Here is a 16,894-nt window from a genome sequence, read left to right on the forward strand (position 1 = left end):
ACCTACCCGCTCCCACCGCTACTCAGAGGACCCACACTTTGCACGACATCGCCCCCTAGCGCCCAAGGTACACAGGCCTGAGCCCAAAGCAGCCACAACTGTCCAGGGACATTTGCACTGAGAGGCAGGGCTGGGAGTCCCCAGGGAGCAGTGGTCCTTCCTTGCAAACACACACACTGAAAAGGCACCTAATGAATCTGGCTCCATTTTGATCTTTGTTGACAACTGGAGTCTGACGTGTGGATTTGCAAAAAGGTTCCAATAAAGAGCAGTGAAATCAAAAATAAGCCATCTTTTTGGGAGAAGGGACAGGAATGACATGAGTATTTAGAATGGTTAACTTTAGAAAATATTCAGGACATGGAATCACTTCCTGCCAGGCAGCCTCTCCATAGAGTATGCACAGATTCCTGGTTCTGACCATTGCCTCTCTCCAGTCCCTGAGGAAGTGCTCACCTTTAGTACCATCCGAGACAAACAGCCCCACCCAAACTGCAGCAATAACCCCATCAAGCCTGGGGACACAGAAGAACCTGGAGGCCATCTGACACAGGCAGCCTGAGGGCAGAGCCACAGACCCACAGGTGACCTCAATGGAGAGAGGAAAGGAGGGCACACGTTTCACCCAGGACTCAGCTTACCAGGAGGACCACCCACGGGGAGGAGCAGCATCAGTCACCATACACAGCAGGAAGAGAGGTCTGTGGGCATTCACCATGAAGAACTGAGAGATGAAGAACATATTTGCATTTCATCATCTTTTTTTCACCTTCCTTTTCACAGCTATCTCAAAAAATAATAGTCTCCAATCACTTTTTCTAGAAATCATTCTGATTTCCTAAAGTCTGGACTACCTCTGGTTTTTTGTTTTATCTCTCAACTCCTCATCTCAACCTCAAATAAATGACCTCCTACTAAGAATGCATGTTCACTGGGGAAGATGCACATGTTTGGTCTCTTCCCTCACACGGCTGAACTTCAGGAACCTGCTGCTGCAGAAATTACGTTCCATCCCTGCCCTTCCACACCCTATTGGTACTTGCACCTGTGGGAATTATACAGTTCCAGCTGTGGCACCATCTGGGCAGAAAATGCTACAGTGCTCCCTGCACTGAGTGCCACGAATTTTTCTGCTTGTCAAAGGTCCTTTAATCACTGTGGTCATCATTGTAGACATGCTATCTTAAAACTGTTTGGAAAGAGGATGTGTTTCTTGTGATCTTCATCATGGCAAACGCAATGGCCAGAATATGCTTAGAGTGTCCGTATATCCACCTGCACCATGGAAAACCCCCGAGAACTCAAGGCATCCTACAAGATGGTCTTCTGAGCCAATGAGCTCCATTGGAGCTCAGGGAGTCCTTTGTATACATGGAGAGAGAAAGATTTTTCTCATGACCTTGGAAAATGACGCTAATGAAATAAATTATCTAAAGTTCTAGAAAGTGCTCTTGGCTCTGAGAAAATATTAGGAGGAAATTCATTCTCTTTGTGGCCTAAAGCATGAAGTACCTTTAAGTGGCAGGACATCAATATATTTGTTTGTACTTAAAACTATTTTTTTCTTCATGGTCTGACTGAAATAGTAACATGACGTTTGAGGTAGCAGTGAGAGAATCAACCAAATTCTTCTATCTTGTGGGGAAAGCATGAGCTACCATAGATAACAATCTCAGCATTTATTTTAAAGATTTGGAAGTATGGAAAATAAACACCCAGTCTCATTGGACAGATCTCTGGACTGTGTTTCTGAAACATAAAAGAACATCCCAAGTGGGTTCTGCCTGGGGACATCCTCAGTCATGTGCATCAGCATCATTTGTTTCCATTGCTTCCAAACCATTGTCAGGGTGATCTGGCCTTGCCCACCCTCATAGCTGTACTTGCTCCATCCTGAGACAGAATCGGAAATTTCCTGTGTGCACTGGTGCCCTTGAGTTCACAAAGAAACTGTAGGAAATGGAAGGTGTCACCTCCAGGCCAGAAAAAGATTCTTTTTAAATATAAATGGCCTGGCCAGCATGGCTTAGTGGTTGAGCATCGACCTATGAACCAGGAGGTCAAGGTTCGATTCCCAGTCAGGGCACATGCTCAGGTTTCGGACTCAATATTTTATATATTTTATTGATTTCAGAGCAGAAGGGAGTGGAAGAGAGAGATAGAAACATCAATGATGAGAGAGAATCATGGATTGGCACAACCCTTACTGAGGATTGAGCTGCAATCCAAGCATATGCCCTTGACCGGAATCAAACCTGGGACCCTTCAAGTCTGCAGGCGGACACTCCATCCACTGAGCCAAACCGGCTAGGGCAATCAAAATATATTTTAAAATAAAAATAAAATAATACATAAATACAAATGTACCTTGGCCAGGTAGCTCAGTTAGTTAGTGTCTTCCTTATCCAAGGTTGCAGGTTCGATCCCCTGTCAGGGCACATACAAGAATCAACCGATGAATGCATGAATAAGTGGAAAATCAAATCAATGTTTATCTCTCTCCCACCCCCTTCCTCCCTTTCTTTCCCTTCCTTCCTTCCTTTCTCTCTCTCTCTCTCTCTCTCTCTCTCTCTCTCTCTCTCTCAAATCAGTAAGTAAAAATTAAATAATACAAGTATAACAAGGAGAAGGCCTGTAGGGCCTCCAGTCCCTGATTTCTCCTTAAGGGATTTGTTTTCCAAATGTGGCATTCATTTGGATCATGGGTCTCAGATCCATGGCTGTGTGCCCCCAGCCTAGCTCTCCCAAGAACTGGCAACAAAGTTCTTTTTTTCTTTTAGTTGAATTATATAGATTTCAGGTGTACAATTCTATAATACATCATCTGTATATTGTATTGTGTGTTCACCACCCCAAGTCAGGCCCCCTTCCATCACCATTTATCCCTACCTTTGTCGGCAAATTTCTAAATTTCTAATATCTCCCAGCATTCCCAAAGTCAACTGCCCTTCTTGGATTCACAGCATCATCATCAACCCTTTGTTCTCCAGTATGCATATGAAACAGACTCTATTTTAATTGTTTTCCAACAAGCTCTTTTGAAAAAAAAAATATATTAATTGATTTCAGAGAGGAAGGGAGAGGGAGAGAAGAGAGAGAAACATCAATGATGAAAGAGAATCATTGATTGGCTGCCTCCTGCACACTCCCTACTGGGGATCAAGCCCACAACCTGGGCATGTGCCCTTGACCGGAATGGAAACTGGGACCCTTCAGTCTTCAGGCCAACACTCTATTCACTGACCCAAACCAGCTAGGGTCCAACAAGCTCTTTTTTTAAGGGAGCAGAAGCCTGCGATCAGTGACCTAAGCTATGGCTCCCTGGAACCAGCAAAGGGAAGTACTTGAAGGCCCCGTTGGTTCTTTTAGGTGAGACGAAAGTTGACAATAACCACATGGAAGAGGTTGTATGAAATCCCTGTTCCTCTCACCCATAGGATCATTCCTGGGCTCAGACATCATCTGAGAAAATCTTTGCATGGAGTTTCTTCCTTGGGCACTGCCTAGCTGTTCTGTCCGGTTAGCATTGCGTCTCCCTGGATTGGTCACCAAGATAATATGGGCAGGTGTACCTCTTTTTATTGCACTTAGCTTTATTGCACTTCACAGATATAGAGATTTTTACATATTGAAGGCAATATCCTCCATGAGTAAGATCAGCATTGTTTTTGCCTTATTCACTTTGTTGTGGTGGTCTGGAACCTAACTCACAGTATATCCAACGTATGCCTGTAATGACTTGTCTTCATTTTTCCTTTCTTTCTTTCTTCCTTCCTTCCTTCCTTCCTTCCTTCCTTCCTTCCTTCCTTCCTTCCTTCCTTCCTTCCTTCTTTCTTTCTTTCTTTCTTTCTTTCTTTCTTTCTTTCTTTCTTTCTTTCTTTCTTTTTCCCTTTCTTTCTTTTTACAACTTACACATACTTCATTCACTTGATTGAAAGCCTTATAGTACATACGATGTTTTACATGGTTGATCTCGACTTCGTTAACACCGACATCAGTGAGTTGTATTTGAGTCTCTATGCTGAGACTACTCAGTTGCTGCTGCTGCTGCTGTTGGCTTGTTTTCTTTCAGGATCAAGGTGGGTACTTTCATATAAAATCTTATTTTTAATTCCTTCTGTGGTGATTCTTTCCTGGATTCTTAGCTTTGCATAATTATACCTACAATGGAACGAGTATCCTAAAGTCACCAAGATAAATTCTTCTACTCCAACATCACATGATCTTCTGATTCTACTAGTTAAAAAAAAAAAAAAAGTCCAGGGGGGGGCGGGGCTTCGGGGCGGCCGCGGCCGGTGGGCCGCGGGGGAGGAGGCGGCGGCGGCTGGGGTGGCGGCTGGGGTGGCGGCAGCGGCGGCGGGGCAGGGAGTCTGGAAACGCGAGCGGGGATGGTAGGTGCTTTGGACCCGCCGGGCCGCCGTCCTTGCCAGAAAGGGTTTCACTGGAGGAACCTCTGGAGCAACTGTTGGCTGGCTCCTCTGGCTGATGGCATGTTGAGATTCAAGGGCCGGTGGCAGCGAGGGCTTCTGATCCAGAGGGGACCACTCTAGAGGCCAGGCCACCAGTACCATGGGCCAGTGTGTCACCAAGTGCAAGAATCCCTCATCAACCCTGGGCAGCAAGAATGGAGACCGTGACCCCAGCAGCAAGTCACACAACAGGCGAGGTGCAGGCCACCGCGAGGAACAGCCACCGGCCTGTGGCAAGCCAGGTGGGGATATCCTCGTCAATGGGACCAAGAAGGCAGAGGCTGCCACAGAGGCCTGCCAGCTGCCCACGTCCTCGGGAGATGCTGGAAGGGAGCCCAAGCCCTGTGCCGAGGAGTCTTCCTTGCAGAGGTTGGAGGAACTGTTCAGGCGCTACAAGGATGAGCGGGAGGATGCAATTTTGGAGGAAGGCATGGAGCGCTTTTGCAATGACCTCTGTGTTGACCCCACGGAATTTCGAGTGCTGCTCTTGGCTTGGAAGTTCCAGGCTGCTACCATGTGCAAATTCACCAGGAAGGAGTTTTTTGATGGCTGCAAAGCAATAAGTGCAGACAGCATTGATGGGATCTGTGCACGGTTCCCCAGCCTCTTGACCGAAGCCAAACAAGAGGACAAATTCAAGGATCTGTACCGGTTTACATTTCAGTTTGGCCTGGACTCTGAAGAAGGGCAGCGGTCACTGCATCGGGAAATAGCCATTGCCCTGTGGAAGCTAGTCTTTACCCAGAACAACCCGCCAGTGTTGGACCAGTGGCTACACTTCCTAACAGAGAACCCTTCGGGGGTCAAGGGCATCTCCAGGGACACTTGGAATATGTTTCTTAACTTCACTCAGGTGATTGGCCCCGACCTCAGCAACTACAGCGAAGATGAAGCCTGGCCTAGTCTCTTCGATACCTTTGTGGAGTGGGAGATGGAGCGGAGGAAGAGGGAAGGGGCTGGGTGTGGTGCGCACAGCTCGGGGCCCTTGGGCTTGTGTCCCCAGGAGCAGACTTAGTGCTCTGTCCCGGGGCTGCGCTGCCCTGGAGCCAGCCAAGGAATGGACCTTTCTGGAAATTACCGAAGATCCGGATATTTTCTACTTTACACCTTTCTCTGCCTTGTATCTGAAAGGGCTCTAAAATGCTGTATCATGTTTTAGGCACTTTCTTCACTTTTTGGTTATTTTGGTTATTTCCTTTATTTGGGGGGGTCCCCCAAAATATTTGAACCTGGCTACATGTTATGTATCTTTTTTTTTAAGCCTTCAGATAGAATAAGCCTGCCATTTCTTGCACAAATAGATTGTTTGTGGGGGAGGGCGCCAAGCGGGGGGCTGGAGGTCAGCTGAGCTAACATTAGACACCAGTGCCAGATCTGCTGTGCATCCTGTTTCAGGGCAGGTCTGTGCTGTGTGTGGTGCTGTTTACATGGTTGAATTGCGGTTGTGATAATTTTTAAAGATTTACACGGAGTTGACTAGCAGTGTTAACTGTTAACCACATTGCATTAATTCCCTGTGAGTTAAAGCCCTTGCAGAGCCAGGACCAGCCAAATATGTCCTCTGGTGACAACCCCGCCCAGCTAATTTATCCGAACCCTCTCTCCGCACTTCTTGCTCATCCCTCTGACGCATTGCATTTCATGCCGTGTCCCACCAGCACGTGGCCCCTGCCAGTCAAGTGAGCGGTGTTCTAGAGCAGCCCCGCAACCAGAGCATCGAGGGCAGAGAAAGCAGCGCTACCTCAGCTTGGCTGGAAGCAGTCTTTGATAGGTGTTTTTCTTTATGAAATTTTCTGTATTTTCATGTTGTAAGTGGAAATACTTTTTTTTTTTTCTTTTTTCATTTGCCTTGGAGCCAAAGTTTCTGTTCCTGGTGGTCGGAAACTGCCTGCCAGCCACCGGACTTGAAGGAAAACTGTGGTATGGAGCTCTGCTTGAATACTTTCTTAAAAAATGTTGAGTATCATCAGCTTACTTGTCTGGCAAGTGCAGAAGCCTGGGGCTGGCCTGAACTCTGCCAAATGTAGAGTGTATTTAATAGTAAACGTGTGCCCTTCCCTTCTTGCTGCGCCGTGTCGTCGCTCACCCCGGGCGTTATTTATTATCTGTGTTGATGTCAGGCTCATTGGGGTGATGTGATGACTGTTTAGGTTTACATTACCCTTTTCTCCTTCCCCTCCCCAAATATGTATATGTACATATATAAGATATGTATATATTTTACCTATCTAAAATATATATGTACACATATATGTATCTATATTCCCGTTTGCCTGCTAAAACTGGCCCTAGAGGAGGGAGAGGAGGGCCAGGGAACATCAGGATGGAGGCTTCTGAATCTGAGTGTGGACCATTTTCACTAAAGAGAAGATGAATTGTCTCAGCTCTTTCCTCACAAGAGGGAGGCCCAGTTCCCCAGACTCCTGTGCTCACTCCCCGAGGCCAGCTTTGGACATGCTGCCCAGGAGCTGACTGTCCTACCTCGCTTCAGTGGAGGGCTTGTCCTTTTCCCCTTGAACCATGTCCTCCGAGCCTGTGCTGAAGGGTGGCGGCAGGAACTTTGGAACAGATGGAAAAGGGAATCTTTTAAATAAACGTATAAAACACTTAAAAAAAAAATAAAAAATAAAAAAAAAAGTCCAAGGTCAGCCACAACTGATCCTAACAAACCCTATAATCCCAGGTCCTGTGCACAGGGAACGTTCTCAACATCTAAGATTACTAGGCACTTAAAGGGCTTCTCCTTCCCATGCTGGGGGCTCTGCAACAGCCATGGGGACCAGTGGGCACCTCCAGTCCCGCCTTCCCCCCATCAAGGGCTCCCTTGTCTTCATTTGTCACTAAGGTAAAATGCATGTAATTAATACAACTTGAAAGACAGTGTAAAATAGTTACAAAAAGGCAAGAAAGACGTGACTTTCAAAAAAAAATTCCAGTATTACATTGCTTTTGATAGAAATTTCTGTCTCATTTTTTTTTCTCCCTGTGCCTATATAGTAAGTTTCTGAGAACTCTTTTTTACTTTTGGGTAATCTCAAGTGAAATTTTGGGGTTTAAACTTGGTTTTGCCTGGCTGGTGTGGCTCAGTGATTGAGCATTGACCTATGAACCAGGAGGTCACAGTTCAATTGCCTATCAGGGCACATACCCAGTTTGCGAGCTTGATCCCCACTGCACACTCCCTACTGGGGATGAGCCTGCAACCAAGGTACATGCCCTTGACCGGAATTGAACCTGGGACCTTTCAGTCCACAGGCCAACGCTCTATCCACTGAGCCAAACCGGTTAGGGCTCCTCCTTCTCTCTTTAATCAATAAAACTATACTAAAATACATATATATTTAAAAAACACCTTGAAGTGTTCAAGTATGACTAATTACTTATACAAGAAACTTGCCCTGGAAATAATAATTAACTATTTTTTTCCTGAAAGGAATAGATATTTGGGATTTTCTGGTTGAACTAGTAAAATGACAAATTTTTTCTCTTCTTTACACATAAATACTGGATTTGAGTGATTTTTTTTCCGATTGTTCTAACATTGGGTTTGTGTAATTAAAATATCGATGGTAGGCTGCTTCGTGACAGCCGCTATGGAGGCTGGTGGTAGGGCTGTACTCCGCGTGAAGCAGACGCTCAGCCGAATCTCTGGTCCTTGCTTGCAAACGCCTCTGGAGCGATGCTGTGGAGTCGGTGGCTCAGAAGACGTCGCCCGAGGGTTTGGAGAGAGCAGCAGAGGATAATGTCTTCCAGTTGGTGGCTACAGTGCGAGGGTCTGGAGAGAGCAGCAGAGGATAATGTCTTCCAGTTGGTGGCTACAGTGCGCTCCCAGGAGGAGCCGGTCCAGACGCTCCTGCGGGCCGCTCTGCGCCGGTCCCATCCCAGGGCAGCCAGCAGCATATCCGCCACGACCTCCGCGCGTGGGCTCGGAAATCCAGCAGGAAGGCCGCTACAGGGTAGTCTCTAGCCGCCCATCCTCCGGCATTCCCTCGGATGGCCTGGAGTCCGAGGATGTGGGGGGAAACCCAGAAGCCCAAGGTAACGCAGGCTTCCAGCTGTTGGATCTGGTCCACGAAGAAGGAGACCCAGAGGCTGCTGCTGCCACCGACTCCTGCAAAGTACCTGGCCCAGATGTGATCCTTTGCAGTTCTGTAGAGTTGATCCGTGAGCGGTTGACTGTATCTGAGGATGGGCCAAGTGTCGGGCACCGGGAGGAACAGAAGGATGACTGTGTGTATGACATTTACTACTTGGAGACGCCCACTCCAGGATGGATTGAGAATATCCTCTCCGTGCAGCCAGGAGTGGGAGCTGATGTGCAGGTGAACGATGACCAACAACTGCAGGACATTTATGAAGATGGAGATGATGGAAATAGTGAGAATAATTGGCACCATGAGTACGCAGAGGAGGAGAGCAGTGATCGAGATGAAGATTCCCGAGGCTCTGACGAATACAACGGCCTCAGTGAAGAGGAAAGAGGCAACAGCAGACCACAGATGTGGAATAAATATCCTTTGGATGGGCAGAAGGAGTTTGGCTATGACAGCCCTCATGACCTGGCCTCCCACTGACGATCCTGTGACATCCCTGAGGTTCTATCACAGGCCCTTGAGGGCTCTAACTGCAGCATCAGCCACCCTGGTAATGGGTTTCCCGGAATAACACATAGAAGGAAAAAGTATGTCCAACAGCACCATCATACCAGTGAAAACTTGTGCTGAAGGAGTGTCTCTTTTCCACTAATAGTAGGGGCCCTTGCCTAGTTCAAGTGACCCTACAATCTGGGGGACCGAAAAAAAAAAAAAAAAAAAAAGCCATAAAATGAAGCCTCCTGGCCTAGGCATTTTCCTGCTCTTCTGCTACGCTGAAGCCAGTAAGTGGAAGAGAGGCTGTTTTATCAGAACTAAGGTTCAACTTTCCCATACCACCAGGCCTCTCCCTCATATGTGGAATTTAACGAACCACATAAACTGATGATCAAAAATAGACTCAGAGTCATAGAAGCATGAACAGACTGTTGAACCCCAGAAGGAAGGTGGGGGAAGGTGGCTGGGAAGAGATCAATCAATGAACTTGTATGCATATATGCATAACCCATGGACACAGACAATGGGGTGGTGAGGACAGGAGTGGGCTGGAAGAGGTTAATGGAAGTAGACGGAGGGCCTATGTAATACTTTCAACCATAAGGAATTTTTTTAAAATAAAAAATAAAATAAAATAAAATGTAAGTTAAGCCCAGCCGGCGTGACTCAGTGGTTGAGTATCAACCTACGAACCAGGAGGTCATGGTTCGATTCCGTCAGGGCACGTGCCTGGATTGTGGGCTCAATCCCTAGTGTGGGGCGTGCAGGAGGCAGTCAATCAATGATTCTCTCTCCATTGTTTCTCTTTCTCTTTCCCTTTCCCTTCCTCTCTGAAATCAATTTAAAAATATTTTAAAAATCAATGAAACTTTCATGACAAAATTGTAACTATAAAAGAATTTAAAGTAAAATATGTCTGAGGAAAAATTACCTGAACTTGAATGCACATGATAAATTTGACTCAAAGTACAATCATTAAAGAAGAGATTTGCAGTTTATCTAGACATTCGTAATTATAAGGGGACATTTTCACATATCCCCTCAGGAAATTAAGAACAATTATTTGGTGACATACAACAGCTTAGAAAATGGTTAATAAAATATTCCTATGAAACAACTACAAAAGTGCTATTTTGACAAAAAAAATGCACATACTTAAAATTTAAAAAATTATTGATTTCAGAGAGGAAGGGAGAGGGAGAGAGAGAAACATCAATGATGAGAGAGAGTCATTGATGGGCTGCCTCTTGCACACCCCCTACTGGGGGTTGAGGCCACAACCTGGGCATGTGTCTTCCTGGTTCAAAGGCTGACTCTCAACCACTGAGCCACATTGGCCAGGAAAAATGCACAAACTTTTAATCACATACAATCAAACATAACTGAAAACATACTAAGGGATTCACTCAGCTTCAAGTAACAGGAAACACCCAGTCTTCCTGACAGGAGGAAGAGGTAGATTCTCACATGGAAGGACCAGGTTAAGGCAGCCACTCCACATGCAGCAGAGAAACAAACTCCTAGGTCCTTTTTGGCTGCAACATTGTAGATGTCATGGTCAATAAAAAACACATCCTAGCACAATTTTTTTAAATAAATCTTTATTGTTCAGATTATTACAGTTGTTTCTCTTTTTCCCCCCCATAGCTCCCCTCCACCCAGTTCCCACCCCACCCCATGCTCTTACCCCCCCCCCAATTATCTTCGTCTATAGGTGTAAGATTTTTGTCCAATCTCTTCCCGCACCCCCCACACCCCCTTCCCCCCGAGAATTGTCAGTCTACTCCCTTTCTATGCCCCTGATTCTATTACATTCACCAGTTTGTTCTGTTCTTCAGATTTTTTATTCACTTGATTTTTAGATTCACTTGTTGTTAGATATGTATATGTTGTCACTTTGTTGTTCATAATTTTTACCTTTTTCTTCCTCTTCTTAGAGAATACCCTTTAGCATTTCATATATTGGTTTGGTGGTGATGAACTCCTTTAGTTTTTTCTTGTCTGTGAAGCTCTTTATCTGACCTTCAGTTCTGAATGATAGCTTTGCTGGGTATAGTAACCTTGGTTGTATGTTCTTACTATTCATCACTTTGTATATTTCTTGCCACTCCCTTCTGGCCTTCATAGTTTCTGTTGAGAAATCAGCTGACAGTCTTATGGGTACTCCCATGCAGTTAACTAACTGTTTTTCTCTTGCTGCTTTTAAGATCCTCTCTTTGTCTTTTGCCCTTGGCATTTTAATTATGATGTGTCTTGGTGTGGTCCTATTTAGATTCCTCTTGTTTGGGGTTCTCTGTGCTTCCTGGACTTGTAAGTCTATTTCTTTCACCAGGTTGGGGAAGTTTCCTGTCATTATTTCTTCAAATATGTTTTCAGTGTCTTGCTCTCTCTCTTCTTCTGGCACCCCCAGAATTTGGATGTTGGTATACTTGAAGTTGTCCCAGCGGCTGCTTATACTATCTTCATATTTTTGGATTCTTTCTTCTTTTTGCTCTTCCGGTTGGGTGTTTTTGTTTTTGTTTTTAATATATTTTATTGATTTTTTACAGAGAGGAAGGGAGAGGGATAGAGAGTCAGACACATCGATGAGAGAGAAACATCGATCAGCTGCCTCCTGCACACCTCCCACTGAAGATGTGCCCGCAACCAAGGTACATGCCCTTGACCGGAATCGAACCCGGGACCCTTCAGTCCGCAGGCCGACACTCTATCCACTGAGCCAAACCGGTCAGGGCTGGTTGGGTGTTTTTTGCTTCTTTGTATTTCAAATCTTTGGCTTGATTCTTGGGATCCTCTAGTCTGCTATTGGATCTCTGTATATTATTCTTTATTTCAGTCAGTGTATACTTAATTTCTGATTGGTCCTTTTTCATATCCTTGAGGATCTCACTAAATTTCTCAGAGGTTTCTAGAAGATTCTTGAGTAACCTTATAACTATGGTTTTGAACTCTATATCCAGTATTTTGCTTTCATCCATTTCTTTCATTTGTGACTTGTTTCTTTGTCTCCACAGTTTGGCTGCTTCCCTGTGTTTATTTCTATGTACTGATTAGCTGCTAAGTCTCCTTGAGTTGATTGAGTGGCCTTGTGTAGTTGGTGTCCTATAGGGCCCAGTGGCTCAGCCTCCCCAGTCACCTGAGGTGCACACTCTTGGTGCACCCCTTTGTGGGCTGTTTGCACAGTCTTGTAGTTAACCCTTGATCGCTATTGGTATCACTGGGAGGAATTGACCTCCAGGCCAATTGGCTGTGAGGACCAGCTGTGTCTACACTGGAAGATCTGTTGCACAGGAGACACCCTTATGGGGCAGGACTTGCTTCAGTAGGGCTTTGGTGCTCACTGAGTCTGCCCTTGAGTGTGCCTCTTATGGATGTGGAGAGTTGTAATCCGGTATGGTCTCACTCTGACCACTGGGTACACTGGCTCTTGAATCTCCAAGGAGGTGCAAGGTCAGCCACTGTCTGGGGCCACCCAGCAGAAGAGATCTGCAGATTTCTCCTCTTTGTATGGGATTTGGAAGTGCCCAAATGAGGCCCAGCTGTGAAGCAAGGCAGCTGCTGCTGCTAGGTAGTGGGCCTTCTTTTGGAATCTCAGGGGCTCTCTGACCCAGCTGCAGTTTGTTTTAGGCAAAAGGACAGGCCATTCATATGCAAAAGATGATGTGCACAGCTTGGGTGGGATTGTAAATTGGGTGGGGTGGGGTCTCTGGGAATCACCAGGGTGGAGCAAACAGCAATGGCTGCCCTGAACTGGAGAAGTCCCTGGTTCTCTGTGCCCTCGTGTAGGAACAATGACCACTGTGAGCACTTCTCTAAGAGTAAGCCGCCCTCGCGTTCCTGTCCCAATGCCAGACAGTCCAGTATCTCCCCGTATGTGTCTGGGTCCCCCAGAGTCTCGCCCAGAAGTGGGAGCTTGTATCACCATCCCTGTTTAAAGAGCAGCACATCCAAGTGCCAGCACTTTCTGTGTCTCCGCACCTCTTACCAGTCTCAATGAGCTTTCTTCACCTCTTAGTTGTGGAACTTCCACTCAGCCAGCTTTCCCGCAGTTCTGGGTGGTAGCTGTTCTGCCTTTTAGTTGTAATTTTGATGTGGTTGTGAGAGGCAGCAAGTATAGGTGATTACCTATGCTGCCATCTTGGTTTCTCCCCAGTACTATTAACAGCATAAGATATTTCCTATACAAATTACATCTTATACGGATGTAATCTAGAGAAGAGGGGATTCAGACATAAGCACGAAAGACATGTTTCCAGATGGACACACGATGGCTTACAGAAAAATCCAAACTGATGGATCTTTGATGTGAATCTTGAGAAAACATCAGTGGAAACCTACTCCTCTAAGAAAGTGTAAATCAAATAACTGGTGGTGGTTATGAGGATAGTCTTAATCAGAAGGGCAAAGGATCAAGTCAAAAGTCTTATATAATTGTCTCTTCCCTGTGTGGTGGTTTCAAAATCTAATAAATGTGTTACTCATTGCTCCTTTTCAATCTCAAGCAAGTGGGGCTACTTGTGAATCCTAAGATGGAACCACAAGGGAGATGAATTCTAAAAAATCTAGGTCCTAACATTACTGACAGGGGAGTGGATATCTCCAACTCTAGTTTTTGTGGGGGTTTTTTTCCTTCTACAGGTCTCTCTTCTTCTTTTTATGTCTCTTCTTAAATCAAAGTCTATTCCACAAATAACCAGTCAGAATAAAGAACAATAAGGACCCAAATGTGAAAATATTAATTTATATGAAACTATATTCTTTCATGAACTTGCCATACATAAAATTTATTCCAAGTGTTTATTACTATGTGAAAAGGCTTTTACACCTGTCACCCCAGAAAAAGAGCTTCTTCAATAAAAAAGGTAGACTATATTAGTGGACTAAGGATACCCAGAACTGTCACAAAGCCAATAGGAAAATCCCAATAAACACCAAACTGTCATTTTACAATGGCACCTTCACACATGACAAATAAAACAGTATAAAAATTTTTAACTTAATTGCACATTAGAAATACACTTCAGTTCACCCAGGGATCTAACAGGCTTCAAAATGGAAAGAAAATATTAACTCATTCAAGGAAAAAGCATTATCTAGTAATTTTATGTACTATTGCTGGAAGAAAACTCCCAGTTATCTCACCTCAATATTTATTTCTTAAATTATAAATCTATATTGCAATGATGCATTTTACAAAACAAGCTTGATAAACACTATGTATACACAAACGTAAGATGAAAAAAAGATGAATTCTTTCATGTTGAAATTTTTCTGGAACATTTTACATGGATTAATTTCCATCAAACTTTCTCATGTCACATGTAGTTTTATCTCTTTTCCCTGAGATTTTTTTTCACATGTAAGGATGTGTGCACATTGAAGCCCTTCTCACACTGTTTATGTTCAAAAGTTTTATCCAGTGATTCCTTTCATGCTCTTAGAAGGAACTGGGATGACATAAGTCTTCCCCACATTCAGATATAGTATATCTGAAAATTTCCCACATTTCCTTATATATCAATTATTTAAAATTTATTGATCTTTAGAGACTGGAAAAGAGAGGGATAGAAACATCAATGAGACAGAAACATCAACATTGATTGGCTGCATCCTGCATGCTCCCCACTGGGGATTGTGCTCACAACCTGTGCATGTGCCCTGACTGAGAATCAAATTGGCAACCTTGTTGCATGGGTCAGTGCTCAACCACTAAGCCATACCAGCTGGGTCCACATCTCCTTTTATACTAAACTAGAGGTCCGGTGCACGAAATTCGTGCACGAAGGGGGGGGGGTGTGTCCCTCAGCCCAGCCTGCATCCTCTCCAATCTGGGACCCCTCAAGGGATGTCCAACTGTCCTGGTGGGATCGGGCCTAAACGGGCAGTTGGACATCCCTCTCACAATCCAGGACTGCTGGCTCCCAAATGCTCGCCTGCCTGCCTTCCTGATTGCCCCTAACCACTTCTGCCTGCCAGCCTGATCACCCCCTAACCACTCCCCTGCCAGCCTGATTGATGCCTAACTGCTCCCCTGCCAGCCTGTTTTCCCCTAACTGCCCTCCCCTGCAGGCCTGGTCACCCCTAACTGCCCTCCCCTGCAGGCCTGGTCCCCCCCAACTGCTCTCCCCTGCAGGCCTGGGTCCCTCCCAACTGCCTTTCCCTGCAGGCCTGGTCACCCCCAACTTCCCTCCCTTGCAGGCCTGGTCCCTCCCAACTGCCCTCCCCTGCTGGCTATCTTGTGTCCACATGGGGATAGCCATCTTTGACCACATGGGGGCAGCCATCTTGTGTGTTGGAGTGATGGTCAATCTGCATATTACTCTTTTATTAGATAGGATAGAGGCCTGGTGCACGGGTGGGGGCCAGCTGGTTTGCCCTGAAGGGTGTCCCGGATCAGGGTGGGGGTTCCCTTGGGGCGTGGGGCGGCCTGGGCGAGGGGCCTATGTTGGTTTGCAGGCTGGCCACGCCCCCTGGTGAACCAAGCAGAGGCCCTGGTATCTGGGGTTTATTTATCTTCTACAATTGAAACTTTGTAGCCTGGAGCGGAGCCAAGCCTTCTGCTTGCTCCGTGGCGGCAGCCATTTCTGTTGGGATTTATGTATCTTCGGTAATTGAAACTTTGTAGCCTTAAGCCAAGGCCTGGGCCAGCCAGGATGTGTGGAAAGCTTGGCTTTCTCCATCGCCGGGGGCAACCCTAGCCTCCTGCTCTTTCCAGCTCCGTGGCTGCCGCCATTTCTGTTTGGATTTATGTATCTTCTAAAATTGAAACTTTGTAGCATTGAGTGGAGGCCTGGGCCGGCAAGGGCAGGCGGAAAGCTTGGCTTCCTCCATTGCCGGGGAAACGCAAGCCTCCCTCCTGCTCTCTGTGGCCGTAGCCATCTTGGTTGGGTTTATTTGCATATTTGCTCCTGATTGGCTGGTGGGCATGGCTTGTGGGTGTGGTGGAGTGATGGTTAATTTGCATATTACTTTTATTAGATAGGATTATGATTATTACTCAAAATGATGCCCTCTCCCTATAGGTCACTTCATACAATCAAATTAATACCTGGATGATTGCCTTCACAGATCCATTCCCCTTTGCTTTTTGGTGTTTCCACTGGGGAAAAACATTGGGCTTGCATAGATACCACTCTGCTCATAGAAAAAAAAAATCAGGATGGGCTAGAACAGGGGTGGGCAAACTTTTTGACTCGAGGGCCACAATGGGTTCTTAAACTGGACCAGAGGGCCGGAACAAAAGCATGGATGGAGTGTTTGTGTGAACTAATATAAGTTCAAAGTAAAGGAGCGGAGGGGAGAGCAAGAGAACCCTCTGCTCTTTCGGCTCCGCGGGCCGGATAGAACAGCCGAACGGGCCGGATCCGGCCCGTGGGCCATAGTTTGCCCATGGCTGGGCTAGAATAGTGTATGCTCACTGCTGTTCAATAGTTTGTGTGCAAAATGGAAGCTTTCCCACATTTTTTACATTTAGAGTTTCTCTCTAATGTGATTTCTTTCATGTCTTTGAAAACCTTATAGAGAAATGGAAAGCTTTAACTCATTGCTTACATTCATGGTGTTTCTCTCCTGTGAGTCTTTTCATGTTTTTGAAATAACTGAGACAACTGAACACTTTTCTACATGTTTTACATTCATAAAGTTTCTCTCCATTGTGACTACTTTTGTGTGTTTTTAAATATGTGAAATTGCTGTAACTATTGCCACATTGCTTACATTCATAGGGTTTTTCTGTGTGCATACTTTCATGTTTTCTAAGATAATTAAGAAAACTGAACTCTTGCACGTTTTACATTCATGTGTCTCTCTAGTGTAACTTCTTTCGTGTGTTTTTAA

The 16,894-nt window shown here is 45.5% G+C and overlaps 1 protein-coding gene and 1 pseudogene across 2 annotated transcripts; both read left to right on the forward strand.

Moving 5' to 3' along the window:
- Window positions 1-4,352: 4,352 nt before the first annotated feature.
- LOC308251634 (DCN1-like protein 3) lies at window positions 4,353-5,697 on the forward strand. The gene has a single exon (XM_080675385.1). It carries the CDS (start codon window positions 4,570-4,572, stop codon window positions 5,482-5,484), a length of 915 nt encoding a protein of 304 aa, XP_080531511.1. The 5' UTR covers window positions 4,353-4,569; the 3' UTR covers window positions 5,485-5,697.
- Window positions 5,698-8,062: 2,365 nt separating this feature from the next.
- Window positions 8,063-9,043, forward strand: LOC308251740 (putative RNA polymerase II nuclear localization protein SLC7A6OS; annotated as a pseudogene). The gene is made up of 2 exons: window positions 8,063-8,198; window positions 8,236-9,043. The product of its transcript is annotated as a putative RNA polymerase II nuclear localization protein SLC7A6OS (transcript).
- Window positions 9,044-16,894: the final 7,851 nt, after the last annotated feature.

This window comes from Plecotus auritus (assembly GCF_963455305.1).
Source record: "Plecotus auritus genome assembly, chromosome: 6".
Classification (NCBI taxonomy): Eukaryota; Metazoa; Chordata; class Mammalia; order Chiroptera; family Vespertilionidae; genus Plecotus; species Plecotus auritus.

Excerpts from the sequence above, each read along its gene's own strand:
- LOC308251634 (XM_080675385.1), top strand. The coding sequence starts at position 4,570 with ATGGGCCAGTGTGTCACCAAGTGCAAGAATCCCTCATCAACCCTGGGC.